Genomic DNA, 16,845 nt, shown 5'->3' on the forward strand with positions numbered 1-16,845 from the left:
GAGAGTAAGGGCTGAACCAACGTTTTATACATACCCGCGTTCTACTGAATGAAACTCTTTCATAGACGTTCCATCGGCCTCATAGTCAGGCAGCATTCTACGTTTTCCAAGTTGTCATATCTTTAGTAATCGCCGCTGTGATACGTAGCGCTCCTTACCACTGCTAAGAAATTAACACATGAATCAGAACATAATTTACTTGAAGTTACATCTCTCAGCGAAATTTGTCATTGGGGTCCAAACATTTTCGCACTAAAACCTAAATAACCAAGTGAAAGCTACAAGGTCGATTCAAGAAATATGCCTGCCTAGGCTGTAACCCTCTTTAGGCAATCGGATTTTTAGATGTTACATTCAAATGGACGCTTAGGATGCTTAATTTCCCAGAAGCACATTGGAGATAAACCAGCGGTTCACTAGCATTCCGTTGCCGCTGTGCTCTTGGTCGCCCACTTTAGTTCCAAGACCTTGCGCTGTCGGATTACGGTTGTTTTCAGAGATGGAGGAATATGGGAAGAATACGTAAGTCACATGCGGCGCCGAGGTCACCAAGCGATGCATGAATGGTGCCCTTAACGGAAGCTCGCGCTCTTCAGTGCACTGCCGCTTTTGGAGACTGCTCTTCAAATGAGGTGTTCCGCTATGAAAAAAAAATGACATTCCGAATTTTTTTCTGTATACAACATATTTCGTTACTATCACTGAGATAAAATATAACGCACGGGAATAACGTATTATTCACATTTTCTTCTCAAAGTAATGCACGATTGCGCGATCGAAAAGAGAGGTATAACTCGCAATTTAATTGTTTAGGAGAACTAGGGCGACATTAACACACCACTTACATTTTATTCACTATTTTTCCTCTTTGATGTAGTATTAATAATCTGTAACATTTATTCTTACACCTTTTTCTCTTTTAGTGCCACCGACATCACCCGCGTTGATATTCAAATCCAGTACCACCAGTTCGGTTACCGTTGAGTGGGAACGTTATCCAGACGACATGACGGTCAGAGGTAAGTGGCGTGGCGTCAGCGACTTCTTCCACTGCGCTACATTTGCTAATAGCAGCGCTGAGTCGCACAATAACACATAACCGCAGATGAATCCATTCTCACATATTGATAAGAGAACGGAAGAGACTACATAACGCCTTATTGCAAAGACGCCCATTTTTAGTAGTTTTTAGCCAAGCAGCTCTGTACTGTAGCACACGTTTCGTGGTCTTAGCCATGCAAATGCAAGGAGTCATTCTGAAAAATACTTTCGCGCCAGCGTTAAAACCAGAGCACATTGAATATATTCCGCTTTCAGAGCTCACACTGGTTGCTCTAGTCTCGCGCAGATGGCGCCCTTCACGCTCAGCCTGCCGATCGATTTTGAAAACCATTTCCTGTTGTAGCGCATAGATGGCAGCCCCTGTCTTTCCTCGTGACGAGCCATCCGTAAAAATAACGGCGAGTGGCGAATCATTTGATTTGGCTCCGGTTGTAAGCTCTATAAATAAAGGGTGTTGTCCTCAGTTAGTTGCGGCGTTCAAGACAGTGAAATAAGAGATTTGTCAGCACTTCTGAACGCAGGAAAAAGATGCTACTAATGATTACACGTGGTTACCAACTTCCGCCCTTTTCTCCTGTGCCCATTTAACGCACCCAATTGCGTCCGTTTACAGTGACAATACCGTAAGCCTTCAGTCGCCCTCGAAGAACACTTCCATCAAAGATGAATTGTTCTTTTCCCATACGTTAAAGTTAAGTTGTACAAGGGAACATTGAGAACCGAGCAGTATCTAATCAAAATGTCATAGCGCACACGACTACAATACCTCCCCAGAAACATCCTTCGCAAAGAATACCCAGCGAACAATACGCTTGGGGAAAATACATAACACGTGATACCAATAGATGGTGACACTCTCGTCTCTCCGCGCAATCTCTGTCGCGGACGGAGCCTATAAGTTCTATGAGTTCATGACATAAACGTCCTAAGTCCCTGACCCTCACCTAAAATTCAATCATCATGTAGCTGAAACGTGCAAGAAAATTTCTTATGGGTTACGTGCACTATTTAAAGCCTGAAGCTTTTTTCCAGTCCAAACTTTATTATCTCTTTACTGCGCATTCATTCACAGCCACTTAAACTACGGTATCTCATCTTGGGGTAACGCCTATCATATTCATCTCTGGCCTTTAATAAAACTGCAAAAGCAAGCCATGCGCATCATAACCAATACCCCTCGAATGTCACCCTCCCGCATTTTGTTCATAGATTTAAACGTTCTACCTATCTCGGCCCTTTATTTTTACAACCTTGGTATCCTATTCTTTAAGATTCGTCATCATTATCTCCCGCTAAGCATATTTTCTCCCGGCACGATCGGGAGCAACATCGTCACACGTTTTGCGCTGCGTAATAACTTTTTACTACCTAAGGTCAGAACTAACTACGGGAAACAATGCCTTCATTTTTCATCCGTATCATTTTGGAATTCTTTGAACATAGACATCAAACAAACTAATACGCTTTCTTTATTCAAGGTCAAACTAAAGCTTTTCCTTCTTAATTTGTGATTTTTTTGTTATGTTATTGACTCTATGTATCGCGGCATCTGTGAGTGTTTTATTTTACATTATCGTGCATTACATTGTTTGTATTTAAATATTTCAGTAACTAATATTACACTATGTGCCTATATTTATTCTGTTTCGTCGCTAATTAATGTGTTGTGTATTTTATATTATGTTGCATATTGAAATTTATTTTCATGGGAGGTCCCGCCCGCGGTCTTGCACCATGGGACCTCTCGCTGTATACGCTTTTAACTTTTATTGTATTACTCAATAAACTTTCAACTTTCAACTTTCAAATTCATCTTTGGTGTACCGAGTTATTTCTCTACGCGAACTGGCGTCGTCTTTGTGTTTTCTTTCAGACTATGTGCTTCACTATCAAGCTGAAGGGGGCGAGTGGCAGCAGAAGGCCATCAGCACAAGCTCCAACAAGTTCACATTGGAAGGACTGAAGTGTGGATCATTGTACAGTTTCTACATGACTGCCACCAACAGCCTGGGTACAGCGGAACCGCGCGACATAATCTACGGCAGGACTAGAGGCGCTGGTAAGCACATGATTATAAAATCACGGGAAGAACTTGTGTATAGTGAGACTCAACTGTACCAGCGTTTGAAGGTGTTTGAAACGTGAAGGTGGGAAAAAGTGGGTCGAGGGTGGCGGTGCCCAGCTGGGCAGCCCCCGTGCTAAGGGGATGAGTAGGGTGAAAAAATGGCTGAGGCTTAGCTTAGGTTAAGCCTAGTCAGATGCGAAGCATATTGTCGCCGAGTTGCATATCGAGCACGCCGCTTGGCTAGACGTTCTTCACGCTCTTCATCAGTCTCTGTAGCACGCCGCAACTTTTGCTTCTCATTCCAACGAGCAGCCCTGTCTCCAGGAGGCATCTCTATGATTCTATCCCGTGTACGCCTAGCAGAGGCAGGGGCGCACCCCCTTGTATACCGCCGCTCCAGCATCACGTGTTCACTACAGCGCACCTAGCGGCAGAAGCAGGAAACACATTGGTCGCGACGCCTCGCGCGACGGCGCGAGCTGGGGCCCCGTTTCTCCTATGTCGTTACGTCACGCATCACGTGGTCCTCCTTGGTCGCGACGCCTCGCGCGACGGCGCGAGCTGGGCCCCCGTTTCTCATCTGCTGTGACGTCACGCACCACGTGGTCATCCTTGGTCACGACGCCTCGCGCGACGGCACGAGTTGGGCCCCCGTTTTAAGCGAAGCATACTACTTTAGCTACCACTTCAGCCCCTCACCGTGGTTATGCGCCTTCAAATCATGTGATACATTACGTCACACCACGTGACACGACGACGTCACGACAGTGGAGAAACGGGGGCCCACCTCGCGCCGTCACTGTGGTTGTGCGCCTCCAAATCACGTGACACGATGATGCCACACCACGTGACACGATGACGTCACGGCAGTGGAGAAACGGGGGCCCACCTCGCGCCGTCGCTGTGGTTGTGCGCCTCCAAATCACGTGATACATGACGTCACACCACGTGACACGATGACGTCACGACAGTGGAGAAACGGGGGCCCACCTCGCGCCGTCGCTGTGGTTGTGCGCCTCCAAATTACGCGACACGGTGATGCTTCGCATTCTCCAGGCTTAACCAAGTTATGCCTCAGCCATTTTTTCATCTGCTGTGACGTCACGCATCACGTGGTATGACATGGAGGTCACGAAAGGTCAATGGTAACGACACCGCCGCGCTCGAGGGGCTGGGTTGGGCTATTTTAGTATGCTTCGCATAAAAGGTGGCCAGTGCCTGATGCTTCTGCAGGGCAGCTGGTGTTCCCACTATGCCTTTGAATTTGATGGCGAATTTTTTGCCTGCTGTTGCTTGGGCTTCTAGTGCGTTTAGGCTTTGTGGAGAGTACAGGAAGTAGATTTGGTGCTGGGCTGCTCTTATGAAGGGTAGAGTGGAGCGGATCAGCGATGGATGGCGGTTTTCGATTGTGTGCATCAGCGTCATTGTGCTCTCCTCGAGGTAGGCAGGGGATCAGCTCTCGTCGACTGGAAAGTCGCAAACCTACGAAGAGAGGATAAAACCTTCCGCGCGAAAATATAATGCAGCCTTGGTGGGCCATAGTTTTTTTCCCCCCTACAAAGGGTCAACCTCTTTCATACTTGTGGCCTGATTCATCCAATTACGAAGTACTGCCCCCCGGTCGAAAGCCGTGAATGTCAATAGAGATGGCGAGCTCCAACACTAATCGCTTTGCGATTCGTTGCCTGTTTGTGCAGAAATTAACGGTTAAGGCGGTCTGCGCGATAAAATAGCAATATTTTGAGATTCTTATCCGCATTTTTCAGCAGTAAATAGGCGCGTGGCTTCTCTGAAAAGGGAACGGGAAACCATGACAATTAAACAAAGTTCCCGTGATCTGAAAACTGCGATGGCTTGAGACATTGTCATCCGTGTCTACGGCCTCGTAATACACAATATTTGAGTGACCTTCAATAGCACAAGAACTGGAAATGTCACACGAACCTGTGCATCTTTTAGATTGCATGTGTTGAGAGGTTTCAAAAAGTCTTTACTCCGAAATCAGTCAGTTCAACAGTACCATATTTTTCTTTCACACACGAACAACCAAATGGCATATAGCACTAAAAGTTTTTGATACAACTTTACTGTTTGTCTCACACGAAAACCTGCCTGTCTCATTACTATACTGTCTGATACGAAAACCAAGATGTATCTCTTCGGAATGGAATTCCCCTTTCCAAGTCAATACACCATTCGTCGAGAGGCACAACCTTGGTTGCATGAAGTTGGTTTTGCTTGCACGGTGCCACACCTGCTAGCACATTTGGCTCTGCTTTGCCTTGATTACCCCGCGGCAACCAAATAATGTCCCTGAATATTCCCTGCTTACATTATCTGACAGGCGTCGACTTCTAGCTAATATATCAAATCATATCATAGTATTTATATAAGTTAGCCAACTTTTCCTCGACCATGAGGTTCTCAGTGTAGGAAGAAGAGCTTCAGCTACATGTTTCTAGACTGCTCGTAAGGGCAATTATACTTGAGCTTGTCCTTGCTTCTTTGCGCTTCCACACCTTTTCTTGAGCTACAAGTTTCTTCACAGAATACGACGTGCGCAACGTTAGTCATTATCGGTACAGACTGGTACCCAGTAATTTTAGCGCGGAGAATGTATCTGTCTGCTATATAAAGGGGGCTGGAAGTTTCCGTACCTATCAGGCAATGGAACCCCCAGGAAATACTAAGGTCAGGTCTTTTATGTAAGTCATTGCAATTTTTTAAAAAATAAAACGAGCTGCGTACCTCGCTCAATACCGGAATTTGAGCGTCGGATTGAGCTTCGGATTGGCCCATAGCATAGCGGCGAATCCTGTTCTCGCTTCTAGTAATGGATATGTAAAGCCTAAGATGAATTTTCTTTAGGCTGCTTCAGCTTGCACTCTTGATTAACCCGTGTACTGTGTACGTGATAATAATGGCAATGGCGAGTCGCATTCGTTTCGTCCGCTGCTGTTCTGCTTTCTTTCACTGCTAACGACGAGGTAGGCTCGTCCATTGACATCGATATTTGCTTCTGAAATAGGAAGGGGAAGCATAAGAAAAATTGGGCTTTGGCCTTCGACGCACATCTAGCGTGGCAAAGGTAATTTAAAAATCGTTGTTGGCTTCTGTGATGCTGGCGTAGTGACGCTTCTCGGAAACGAACTGCTTCTTGGAGCAGCTCGGGCAGTGGCGATGATAAAGATAAGGAATTTTATTTCGAAATTTGTTGAGAGATAAAGTTGCTGGATCCGAAACGTACTCGTACGAATACCACTTTGATGAAGACAAATGACGCGTTAGGTAGCGCTTGTGCGTTATTAAACCTCGCTGCAGCTTGCACGCAGCTACGTGTAGGTACGTACCTGAAGTTGTGTTTTGATGCGTCTGTTAAAATACTGCGCATTTAAGAATCTATGGTCTCATCAGTGTTGCAAGCTCCGAGGAAAATTGCTTTAAAAAGAGATTTTTTGCTCAGCAATCCATTTTTAGAATGAAAACATCACTAAGAATGTGATCAAGTATACAAATCTGGGAAATTTTTGCTTTGTTCGAACATAACTTTTTTTGTGAAATACTTAAAAAAGAGAAAACAACTATCTTATTTATTTATGACAAAATTTGTGACGAGACTAAGGACAAAGACAGTGCCAACGGCAGCAACATTTAGTAATCTCTTCTGTATATCCTGTACGTTAAACATTCATAGCAAATCCCCAGTTAACTTTCTTACGTTTTCGCACGACCGGTACCGACGATACGTTCAAGTTCGGCTTTGTTGGACGTCATTTTTATTGAGAGGCAACTACACTGCTATGAACATATCGATGCTATTGGTTTATTTTTCCGGTATGTAGTATAATCTTGCTTTTAAAGTTCGTCCTGCTCTCGCGCCGAGAAGCTCACACTGCCATAGAATACCAATTGGGTGTGTTTTTCAATATGACGAGCAGGAGACTCTAAGCGTACCGAGGAGTAATTTGAGCTTATAATGATTATAATGGTGCAATCTTACGATATGCAAGAACGTTTTCATTAACAAGTTCCCGTGGAAAAACATGCGCCTTTTATGAATATCTCGGTAAAGTACGCCTAGTTGTTCCTTACAGGCTCTTTTGCTAGTATATGTTGGCTAAAGATTTCTAATAGAAGACCACAGGGCATTAGTTGGTTGGTTGGCCTCAAATAAAATGGCACATACCCACTACGGGGAATGAACAAGACAAAAGCAGCTAATGAATTCTTGAAGCATTGTTTCTTTTTTTTCTGCTGTACCAACCATCGAAACAGTTCTTTCCAAGCGCTTTTTTTTTTATCTCTGTGGAAAATGTTCTTCACTTCAAGGGCCCTTTTTTGGACGCTTGCGTTGTAATCCAAAGCCCCGTAAGCACTGATCCATTCTGTCATGAGGATTTTTTTACAACATCCGCCGCTGTGACTCAGTGGCGTTGGTGTTCGGCTGCTGGTAGGGGAATCGTTGTGGGATCGAATATAGGTTGCGGTGGCAGCGTTTCGATGAAGAAGAAATTCTAAAGGCGCCTGCGCGCCGTACAATGTCAGTGGGCGTTAAAGAGTTTCAGATGGTAGAAATCAATCCGTAGAGACATTATGGTGTGTTACATGGCTCATGTGCAGCTTTGGCACGTCAATTTGCAATTGCAATACGCCATACTTACAGTAATTAACCTATGTTTGGCACCACATTATATACAATTTTTTTGACAGCGACCTGTTTATACTGTTGGCCAGCGCAGACGTTCGAGCGAAATACATTTGAAAAAAATTTCTCTGGCTGCACCCTAGCATAGATAGGCATACTATTTTTGTTATCATCAATACCAACATTTATGATACCCCAAAGACCCAAACAGTATGCCATATAATGACATAGCATAATCTTTCAGTGTTTCATTTTAAGGCAGTCATCCCCGTCACGCGACTATGGCACGTACACCTTGCAATTAAAAATTTAAACTAGATTCTGGCATGCAGTGTGAGTCATCCGACAGATGCATCATTACATGTCCTTGGTGTCCACATTTTCGCGGCTCCATGCAGCGCCAGTCTCGTCCAAGCTGGAAAACTTTATCGGTCTGAATGCTACTTCGGCCACGCTGAGACTGGACATGTGGCAGTCGGGTGGCTGCCCGATCCTCCACTTCGGTGTGCACATCAGGCCTGCGGGACCCGGACAGCAGCAGCAACAGAAACAGTCCTGGAAGCTGGTGTCTGACGCCATTCCCGCGCACCAGAGGCACTTCGAGCTGCGCCACCTGTCACCGGGAAGGGAGTACGAGGTGCGCGTCAGTGCCTACTCCGACGCCGGCACCACCGAGGCTGACTACACATTCAGGACGCTCAACAGGTCGCACATGGGTCAGCAGCTTTTCTTACCATTGTAGCAAGTACAGTCCGGCCAGAATGAATGAAACGCGAACAGCGCCTGTAGACAAAACTAAATATTTTACCCGTGTACTTTCAGCTTCAGTATAACACTTGTCTGATTTATGATTCTGGGGAAAGGGTTTAGAGAAGTACATGTTCATAAATGGTCGTAAAGGAATGTCTCGCTGCAGAGCAGAAAAGTTCAGCAATGCGTGTTCGCGTTTCATTCAGGCCTGACTGTACAGATAGGAATCAGTTTCCTCATGGTGATACAACTATACTGAGATCACCATTTTAAAGTAAGGTTAAATCAGTTTTTTTACATCTGTGGACTCTGACTGCTTGACGTAAGGTAGAATATATGTGGTATTTTCTACGTTTTATTCTTAGATTTCTGTGGCTTTGTCGATACTGCATGCTCGTGGTGTTGTTTTACTTTTGTTTTGCCCCGTTTATGTGATTGCCGTTTCGATTCGTCCCGTGCCCCTACCATGTGTAAGGCAAATGACCAAAGGTTTATGGTTTGGGAGTGTTAAACGTCCCAAAGCGACTCAGGCTATGGGGGACGCCGTAGTGAATGGATTTCGACACCGGCCTCTAAAATTTCGCCTCCATCGAAATTCGGCGGCTGCGGCCCGGATCGAACTCGCGTCTTTTGGGTTAGCAGCCGAGTGCATAAACACTGAGCCACCACGCCGGCTAAAATGGCCTAAGAGTAAAGATGAACAAATACACCAAAGAATAACTATTTTTCAGTCAGTTTCCTTATAAAATCGTTCTTTGTCTGTCTCATGTCCTTGTAGTTATAGAGAAGAAATTGTTCGGACAAGACCTCGGGTGATGGGGTAGACGAGAAACTAGACACCAAATGCGCTGCCGCGTAATCTACCACCTGCACTCAACGGTCATTGAAATAAACACAGAATCAGCCTCAGCCATGGGTTAAAATCAATGTCAGCTATGGAACCAACGTCAGCTCATCGGTTGCTGGGAGCACCTTACAGTGGTCTGCTCGTGAAGGCGTGCGTTGGTTGCTTGTAGCGGACACTTATGGCGCTGACCAATCATGGACTGTTATTACGGCTGAATTTTGTTATTCTGCAACGCCGTAATGATTTAGAATGGCGTGCTATGAACATATTTCGTTTAACTAAGCATAGAAGAATGAACGGCTAAGAAACTTAGAGTCTCTTGCTTGAAATGGTGGTAATGCCAAGGGCCGGTATCCCAGAAGCTTTTCCTTCCTTCGTTAAGGGATATACCACCACGGGAGAACTCAGTGCGAATCCTCGAGCGAGTAGCTTGGACTCACGCTAGATAAGCAGAGCTTCAGCCGCTGAGTCCGAGGTTATAATGTTGCTGTAGCCCGCGGCTGTCGCACCACAGACGTAGCTGTACTACGCTCTGGCAGTTTTCTTATCCTGGCAGCCCGATACAGGCGAGCTAAGCTTCTAAAAGTCGCGTGACTTTCAGTTTTGGTGGAACGACGCCGTCACGAGCGCGCATCAAAGGGTTGCAGACGGAAGAGTAGTTAAAGTGAACAGGGTACCGTTAATGTCACAAATTGCAAACATACCGAGAAGCATGGCCTCGGAACCAGCGGCCAACGCTTCGTGGCGCCTGCGGCAGACCAAGCCGCATTCTTGAGCAGGCGGTATAAGTTTGAGAGCTGAATTGCATAAGGATCTTAGCTTACAGGTTGCAGGAATTTAAATTAATTGGCACATGTCGCGAAATTTACGACGGAGTAGAATTTTAGCTGATCGCTTAGTGGAAACAAATGTGCGTTTACATCTTTGCCGCTTAAGAACGTGGGTGGCGCTGATGAACACTCTCAAGATTAGGTTATTTGTAAGCATAAATACCCCCGAAAGCAGAAGAATTGACAGCCGTCGCCGTAGCTCAGCGGTAGAGCACCAGACGCGTAATTTGGGGGTCGTGGGTTCGGATCCCACCGGCGGCATTTGGTTGTTTTTTTCTGCTTTTCCAATCAATTAGCTTTAACCAATAACATATTCAGTAATATTCTAAACCGAACAACAGCACAAAATAAAATAAGTAAATTTAAAATCCCCTGTGCCCCTTGGTTTCTGTGGCTGTTGGCTTCTCTCATATATATAACGAACCCCTCATTCCCCTTCCCTTGTTTGCTTAATCTTTGTATAAAGTTCAATATAAGTTACTTTAACTAATAAACTTGAAACAGGTGGACATAAACCATGTTTCAAGCAGTTTGTAAAGCTTCAAATACAGTGTAATATTTTTTGTTGCGGTTGTCTTGTTATTTAATAAATGTGTTCGTCACTTTGCGCACGAAGGAAGCAGTATTCAAACTTTTTCTTGGAAACAAACACAAGAGGTGGGTGGCTCTTTCGGCCTGGTCAAGAGCTGAAGCTTGTAAATCCTCTAAACGTCATTCGGCTTACATCGCACAATTTAAATTTCAGTTCACGCAGCTGGACGCACAGATCCAACTACGCTTGATCCTTATTTCATCGTTCCGTTAAATGGCAAAAGTCAGCGCTCAATTTATTCACGCGAGTTCGAGATGTGGTTGAAAAGATCCCGTGCTCTGGTAAACCACGAAAATGAAGGTGCCTTTTATATTTAACCTATACGTTTAAACTAGTATTTAACCTCATGTTTGAGTTTCCTATCCTGCGGTACATGCGCAATGAAGAAATTCTTCGAATATTTCTTGTTTCTTTTGATACCATTTGTAAATTACTAAGCGTATTTACATTATTGATACTGATATTAGGGCGAAATTGACCTGAGCGTTGCTTCTTTGTCTTAATAGCCGGAGTGAGCTCCACCCATGGATCATCCGGAGTCCAAGCCGGAGACGGCGGCGACGTACCGCTGTACCGGAACTTGTCCATACTACTTCCGGTCAGCGTGTCCGTACTCGTGCTCATCGTTGTGGTCGCCCTGGTCATGGTCTGTTTCCGCCGACAGAACGACGCCTACAGTGCCGCTGGCACAGGGGACGAGAACCACATGGGTGAGTAAGATGGTGTCCAAATCATCAGCACCAGTGATGGACACACGGTTTTCGTCACTCCCGCCTACTCCAATTTATTTACTAATAAATCAAACCATTTGGCTATAAAATGCATTACGGAGTGTTCATGACATCCGCTGAATAGAATGATGAGATGTCACGGGTAGAGATGACTTGCTATTCTGGCGGGCATAGCTGGGCTATATATGATAGCGATAATGACGGGGATAGTGATGATGGGTAACAACACTTCGTTATGACTACAACCTTTCAACTTTTGATTAATTTTTGGCTGTGCCTAGGTTGCGAAACGAAGCACGGACGGTTGCAATAAAATGCATTACGAAAATATTTTTGCTCTCACTTGTGACCGTACAAACTCCTCCGCTTAGGCTTTCAGTGAGCGCCTTTGCCCAAGTTCAGTCCTTGGCAGTGTGTGAGAATTAGTGTCTATAAAGTTTGTCGAAACGCGACCACCCGCCAGAGAGTTGCGTGTTAGAAGCTTCGAGGCAATTTAACGGTATTTCCGTTCTGTAAATGTAAATTTTGTGCTTCTCAAGTTGTAGGCCGAAGCAGCTAACGGGCGCCTTTGGGAGCGAAGCATTCAAAGGGTTGGCGAATGGCAGGAAAAGTTTCGCGTTCTCGCCTAAACCCAGCCAAGGACTCTAAACGGTGTTCGAAATTTTTTTGACCGTTATTTCATATAACCAACCCAAACTAGTACCTCCTGTCGCGTGCAGAGAGGCAAACGAGAGTGCACAGGGCACGTCCCGAAGGAAAGAAAACCCAACTTGCGCTCTCAGCACACGCGAACGCCCAACTAGTCGCTCAGTTCACTCAGTTTATCGTGACATCTTCGACTGCATCCGGCCTGATGAGCTACATCGCAAGCTATTGCCGGCTGCCTCGCGTTGGTCTCTTCCGATGCGGCAGTTGCCGCGGCGACGGCGCTACAAACTTCTCCCGCATCAAATATTCAGGCCATTTCGTTCGACTCGGAGCAGCACGTTTGAAAGGGAACGACAATCTCAAATAACGCCGACGGAAACACGACTCTGAAATATTTAAAGTCCTCGCATCCCAGCTTACATGAGGAAGTAGAGTAAGACAAAATCGATTCCCCCACAGACGCACACGCAGGCAGAACGTACCACGCTCACTGCATTTTTTTTCCTCATTGTATTTTGGTGCCTCACGGCGTGCGTCATAAACTTGAACTCGCATCTTCTCTACTGTTCGTCTTTTTTTTTCTTCGCTTAAACTGCTTTGTTTTCAGTCACACACGCGAATGCGTGGGCACGCACTCGCCCGCCTGCACGCACACGAAAATGCCTCCAGGCAAGAAGTACGTGGACAAAAGATGCCGCCACAAGCAGCAACAATCGCCGACGACGAGACGCGACTGCGTTCGCACGTTCGACGCACTCGGCATCACCAGTGACGTCGCTCTAAGCCAGTTACGTTTGCTCGTTTCAAAGGGGCTGCCGCCTGGGGAGCACAGTCTATAGTCTACTTGACGTGCCTTGTTTTCGGGCGAGCTGGTGGTGCCGTTCACGATTTTGTTGCATAAGCCGCCGTCGCGTGTGACCAAATTTGATTTTGCGAGCTCGAAGTCGACGGTTGTGCCACCTCCCCTCACGCATGCTTGTTTCTGGCTTAGCAGCAGCAGCAGGAGCGGCTGGGGAAGAGCTCTTTCGCCCCGAAAGCGGCCCAGGACTTTTTGGAAGCGAAGTTTGTCGGTGAAAATGCAATCGCGCGGCGCCCAGGCGTCAGCTACAGCCTATCCTTCAGGTGTTACGTAACGGGGCCACTGACATCCCCTGTCACGTGTCTGGAACTCCGAGCACGAGCTTTTGGGACATTAACGACGTTATAACGTCGTTTTGTGGAACATGCTTAGCATTTTATTGTGCCTTGTGGGGCCGCGGAACATGAAAGTTTTTGAGAAGCATCACGCCTAGTGTACATAATCGTAGTGTCACTGTTCTTTTCGATTAACAGTTTTGAAGCAGTATTGAACTCGGCCCTATTAAAAGCTGTACCACTGGACCGGTCTTCGGAACATATTCAGAAAGTTATGCCTCATTTTACCGAGTGACTCACTAAAGGGGAACCATGGAATGTTGTAACACCAGCAGTAAGCTTCCTTTACTTCTCAGGTTTCTTGGCTTCACAAAGTCTGATGCGCGCATTGCTGGAGTAAGCGCAACCTATGCTACCCCACTGAAAAGTCTGTCTTGAAGGCGGCCTTGAGGAATTCGTAATACCATTTGAAGGGCGCTTATATACCGTGAAATAATCTGAATACTATATAATCAGGGAAAACCGACCGATTTCACTCCTATAGGAAGCGTAAGCACCGATAGTAGTGTTTCGTGGCGCTGTTCGACTGTGAAAGCATATTTACTTTCCTTGTATCGGACGTTACAAACTAAACTAATTGCGGCGACTTCTTTTTCTAGAGAGGTTCATGAATGAATGGCGCTAAGACTAAAGTAAAGGAACTACATAACTATATAGCACAGGAGACCGCTTGGGCACATGTTTTCATCACTGAGATGACGTAAGCGATTCGTTTCTGAGGTGAATGGCAAAGTTCGCGAACAATTTAATATTCCAGCAATGTCACCCTTCACTCCGTGAAGCTGTCTCAGTGTTTGTGTTTAAAAGGACAATAAGGACAAATAAACCTTTTTTTTTTGTTTCGTAAAAATCAATCGTGTGACGCTTTCTAAAACGTGTGGTAACGTTTGTCCGTCAGCGAAACGCGCATTTGTTGCCAAGAAAATTAGATTAGAAAATTTTCTCTCCATTTGATTCAAACCCATGACACAGACACTGAAATGTACTACGTGACCCCTGCTTGGAAATTAATGCTGGAATACCCTAACTGAAGGATGCCCACACAGAAAACTATCTTGCACCATAATGTGCTCGCGAAAATGACCCATGGTGGCGATATATGGATGTTCTTTCATATTTTTTTTCTCGCTCATTAAAAATTCGTTTTCGGGGAAAGTAGCATCTTCGCCATAGGTACGCGATAATGTTTCGATACATTCTAATCTGTACTGAGCGTCCCTTTAACTTTTACACTGTTAGCTTAGCTCTGTACCTGTACAACTTCAAACCAAATATGTCTTATAACTTGTTGGCACAGCTATGGAACAGCTACTTATGGAACAGCTACTTTAGACGGTTCAGTATAGACACTGATATTTCGGTAGATTTCTGTGCAAAAAAATTGCTAGCTTCAGCTGATTGTGCTACCTTCAGCTTCTTAAAGACCAGAAATATTGAAGACCTTAAATCATTCAAGAAACAAAGAAATAGAACGGACAAGCTTCTGCGTAGAAGTAAGCAACGTTATTTCAAAAACCTGCTGAACAACGACATATCCAAGCGATCTGACCTTATCTGGAGGCGACTGAATTCTGTTTTAAATCGCCACTCAGCCCACGGTGATTGTCCTGTCAAGTTGGCTATCAATGAAGAAATCCTTACTGGTCACGAACTAGCTGAAGCATTTAATAGAATTTTTGCCTCTGTGGCGTGCAGTAAGCATGACCCGAATTGTACACGATATTTGAAAAACAGAATGCGAGAAAGTGCATTTTTGTTCCCGGCTACTGTGCCTGAAGTCAAAGAAGTGTTCTTGTCTGTGAAATCCAGTAGGTGTGTTGATGTTGACGACTTGCAGATTCATCCACTTAAGCATGTCATTGATATCTTAGCTCCTTTGTTGGTACATGTTAATTTAATCTTTTCGACAGGGCATTTGCCGTCCCGCTTACAAATGGCGAGAGTGTCGGTTATTTATAAAGGAGGCGACAAAAACAATATGACCAACTAGAGGCCGATATCGATCCTACTGGTCCTTTCTAAGGGAATTGAAAAATTGATGCACGATAGAATTAACCGTTTTCTGGCAAAACACACCTTGCTAACACCCTTGCAGTTTGGATTTACTAAACACCGCTCAACCGAGACAAAATTACTAAAACAAAAAGAAATTATCCTGGACTCTTCCGAACATGAATATTACGTGCTAGGAATATTTGTGGATTTCTCGAAGGCTTTTGACCGAATTAATCATACTACTCTCACAACTAAGTTAGAACACTACGGATTTCGCGGCACATTCTTGAAACTTTTGCATAGTTACTTAAATAATCGACAGCAGCTAGTACAAATAGCCGCCGCGGTGGCTCAGTGGCTATGGTGCTCGGCTGCTGGCCCGAAAGACGCGGGTTCGATCCCGGCCGCGGCGGCTGAATTTCTTTGGAGGAGAAATTCGAGGCCCGTGTACTGTGCGATGTCAGTGCACGTTCAAGAACCCCAGGTGGTCGAAATTTCCGGAGCCCTCCACTACGGCGTCTCTCACAGCCTTAGTCGCTTTGGGACGTTAAACCCCATAAAACAAACAAACAAACAGCTAGTACAAATACACGGGTACACTTCTAATTTTTCTGGTCTCGGGAGTGGCGTCCCACAAGGCAGTATTCTCGGGCCATTGCTATTCAATATCTATGTAAATGACATTGTTAACATTAACGACGACACTAAATTTATCATATATGCCGATGGCACCAGTTTGTTCTTTCCAGGGCCTAGTTTGACTGCGATCGAATCTAAAGCCAATGATGTACTTACGCTGTTAGCGGACTGGAGCATGGTAAACTCATTACTTATAAACGTCTCTAAAACGAAGGCAGTCTTATTCCGCCCCAAAAACAAGCCGATGAACGCACGCTTCCAGCTTAGCCTAGCTTAGCCTAGCTGGATCAAACATGGAAGTGGTGCCTGTTGTAAAAAGTCTCGGTGTTCTTTTCCAAGAGAACATGACGTGGGACGATGACGTTCAAACGACCTGCTCTAAATTATCTCGTAGTGTTGGGATGTTATCGCGCCTGCGATTTCTTTTGCCCCAAACATAAAATTATTGCTTTATCATAGCCTCTTTTTTTCAACTTTAAGATATTTTCACCTAGTCTGGGGCACCACAACTGCTACTAACCTTGCTAAAATACACAGGTTGCAAAAGAAAGCTGTGCGCATAATTTCAAATGCTGCTTATGATGCCCACACCAAGCCCATTTTTGAAAGCTTGAACCTAATCTCATTACCAAATCTTTATAATTCAGTGCTTGCATCACGCTATCAGACCTCGATGAAAAATAATGATTTTTATCTCAAGGAACTTGCAGAAATAAAATTACGGCACGCTGCTTATAACACAAAGAGCACAGAACAATGGCAGTTACCATGTACACGAACCAATTACGGTCTCCAGATGCTGCGCTACACCTTACCAAGTGTATTAAATGCTGCCCATATCGCTCAC

General features: G+C 45.1%; 1 protein-coding gene across 2 annotated transcripts in view; it reads left to right on the forward strand.

Annotated features, from left to right (window-relative positions):
• LOC149371660 (cell adhesion molecule Dscam1-like) overlaps nucleotides 1-16,845 on the forward strand; it is a 324,006-nt gene that overhangs the window by 289,088 nt on the left and 18,073 nt on the right. For both annotated transcript variants that reach the window (XM_089565897.1, XM_089565898.1), the window contains exons 20-23: nucleotides 924-1,019; nucleotides 2,936-3,121; nucleotides 8,171-8,488; nucleotides 11,298-11,501. In XM_089565897.1, the coding sequence (XP_089422023.1) occupies nucleotides 924-1,019; nucleotides 2,936-3,121; nucleotides 8,171-8,488; nucleotides 11,298-11,501 (804 nt within the window). The remainder of the gene's footprint in view (nucleotides 1-923; nucleotides 1,020-2,935; nucleotides 3,122-8,170; nucleotides 8,489-11,297; nucleotides 11,502-16,845) is intronic.

This window comes from Amblyomma mixtum, chromosome 1 (genome assembly GCF_055824585.1).
Source record: "Amblyomma mixtum isolate Tamu chromosome 1, ASM5582458v1, whole genome shotgun sequence".
Classification (NCBI taxonomy): domain Eukaryota; kingdom Metazoa; phylum Arthropoda; class Arachnida; order Ixodida; family Ixodidae; genus Amblyomma; species Amblyomma mixtum.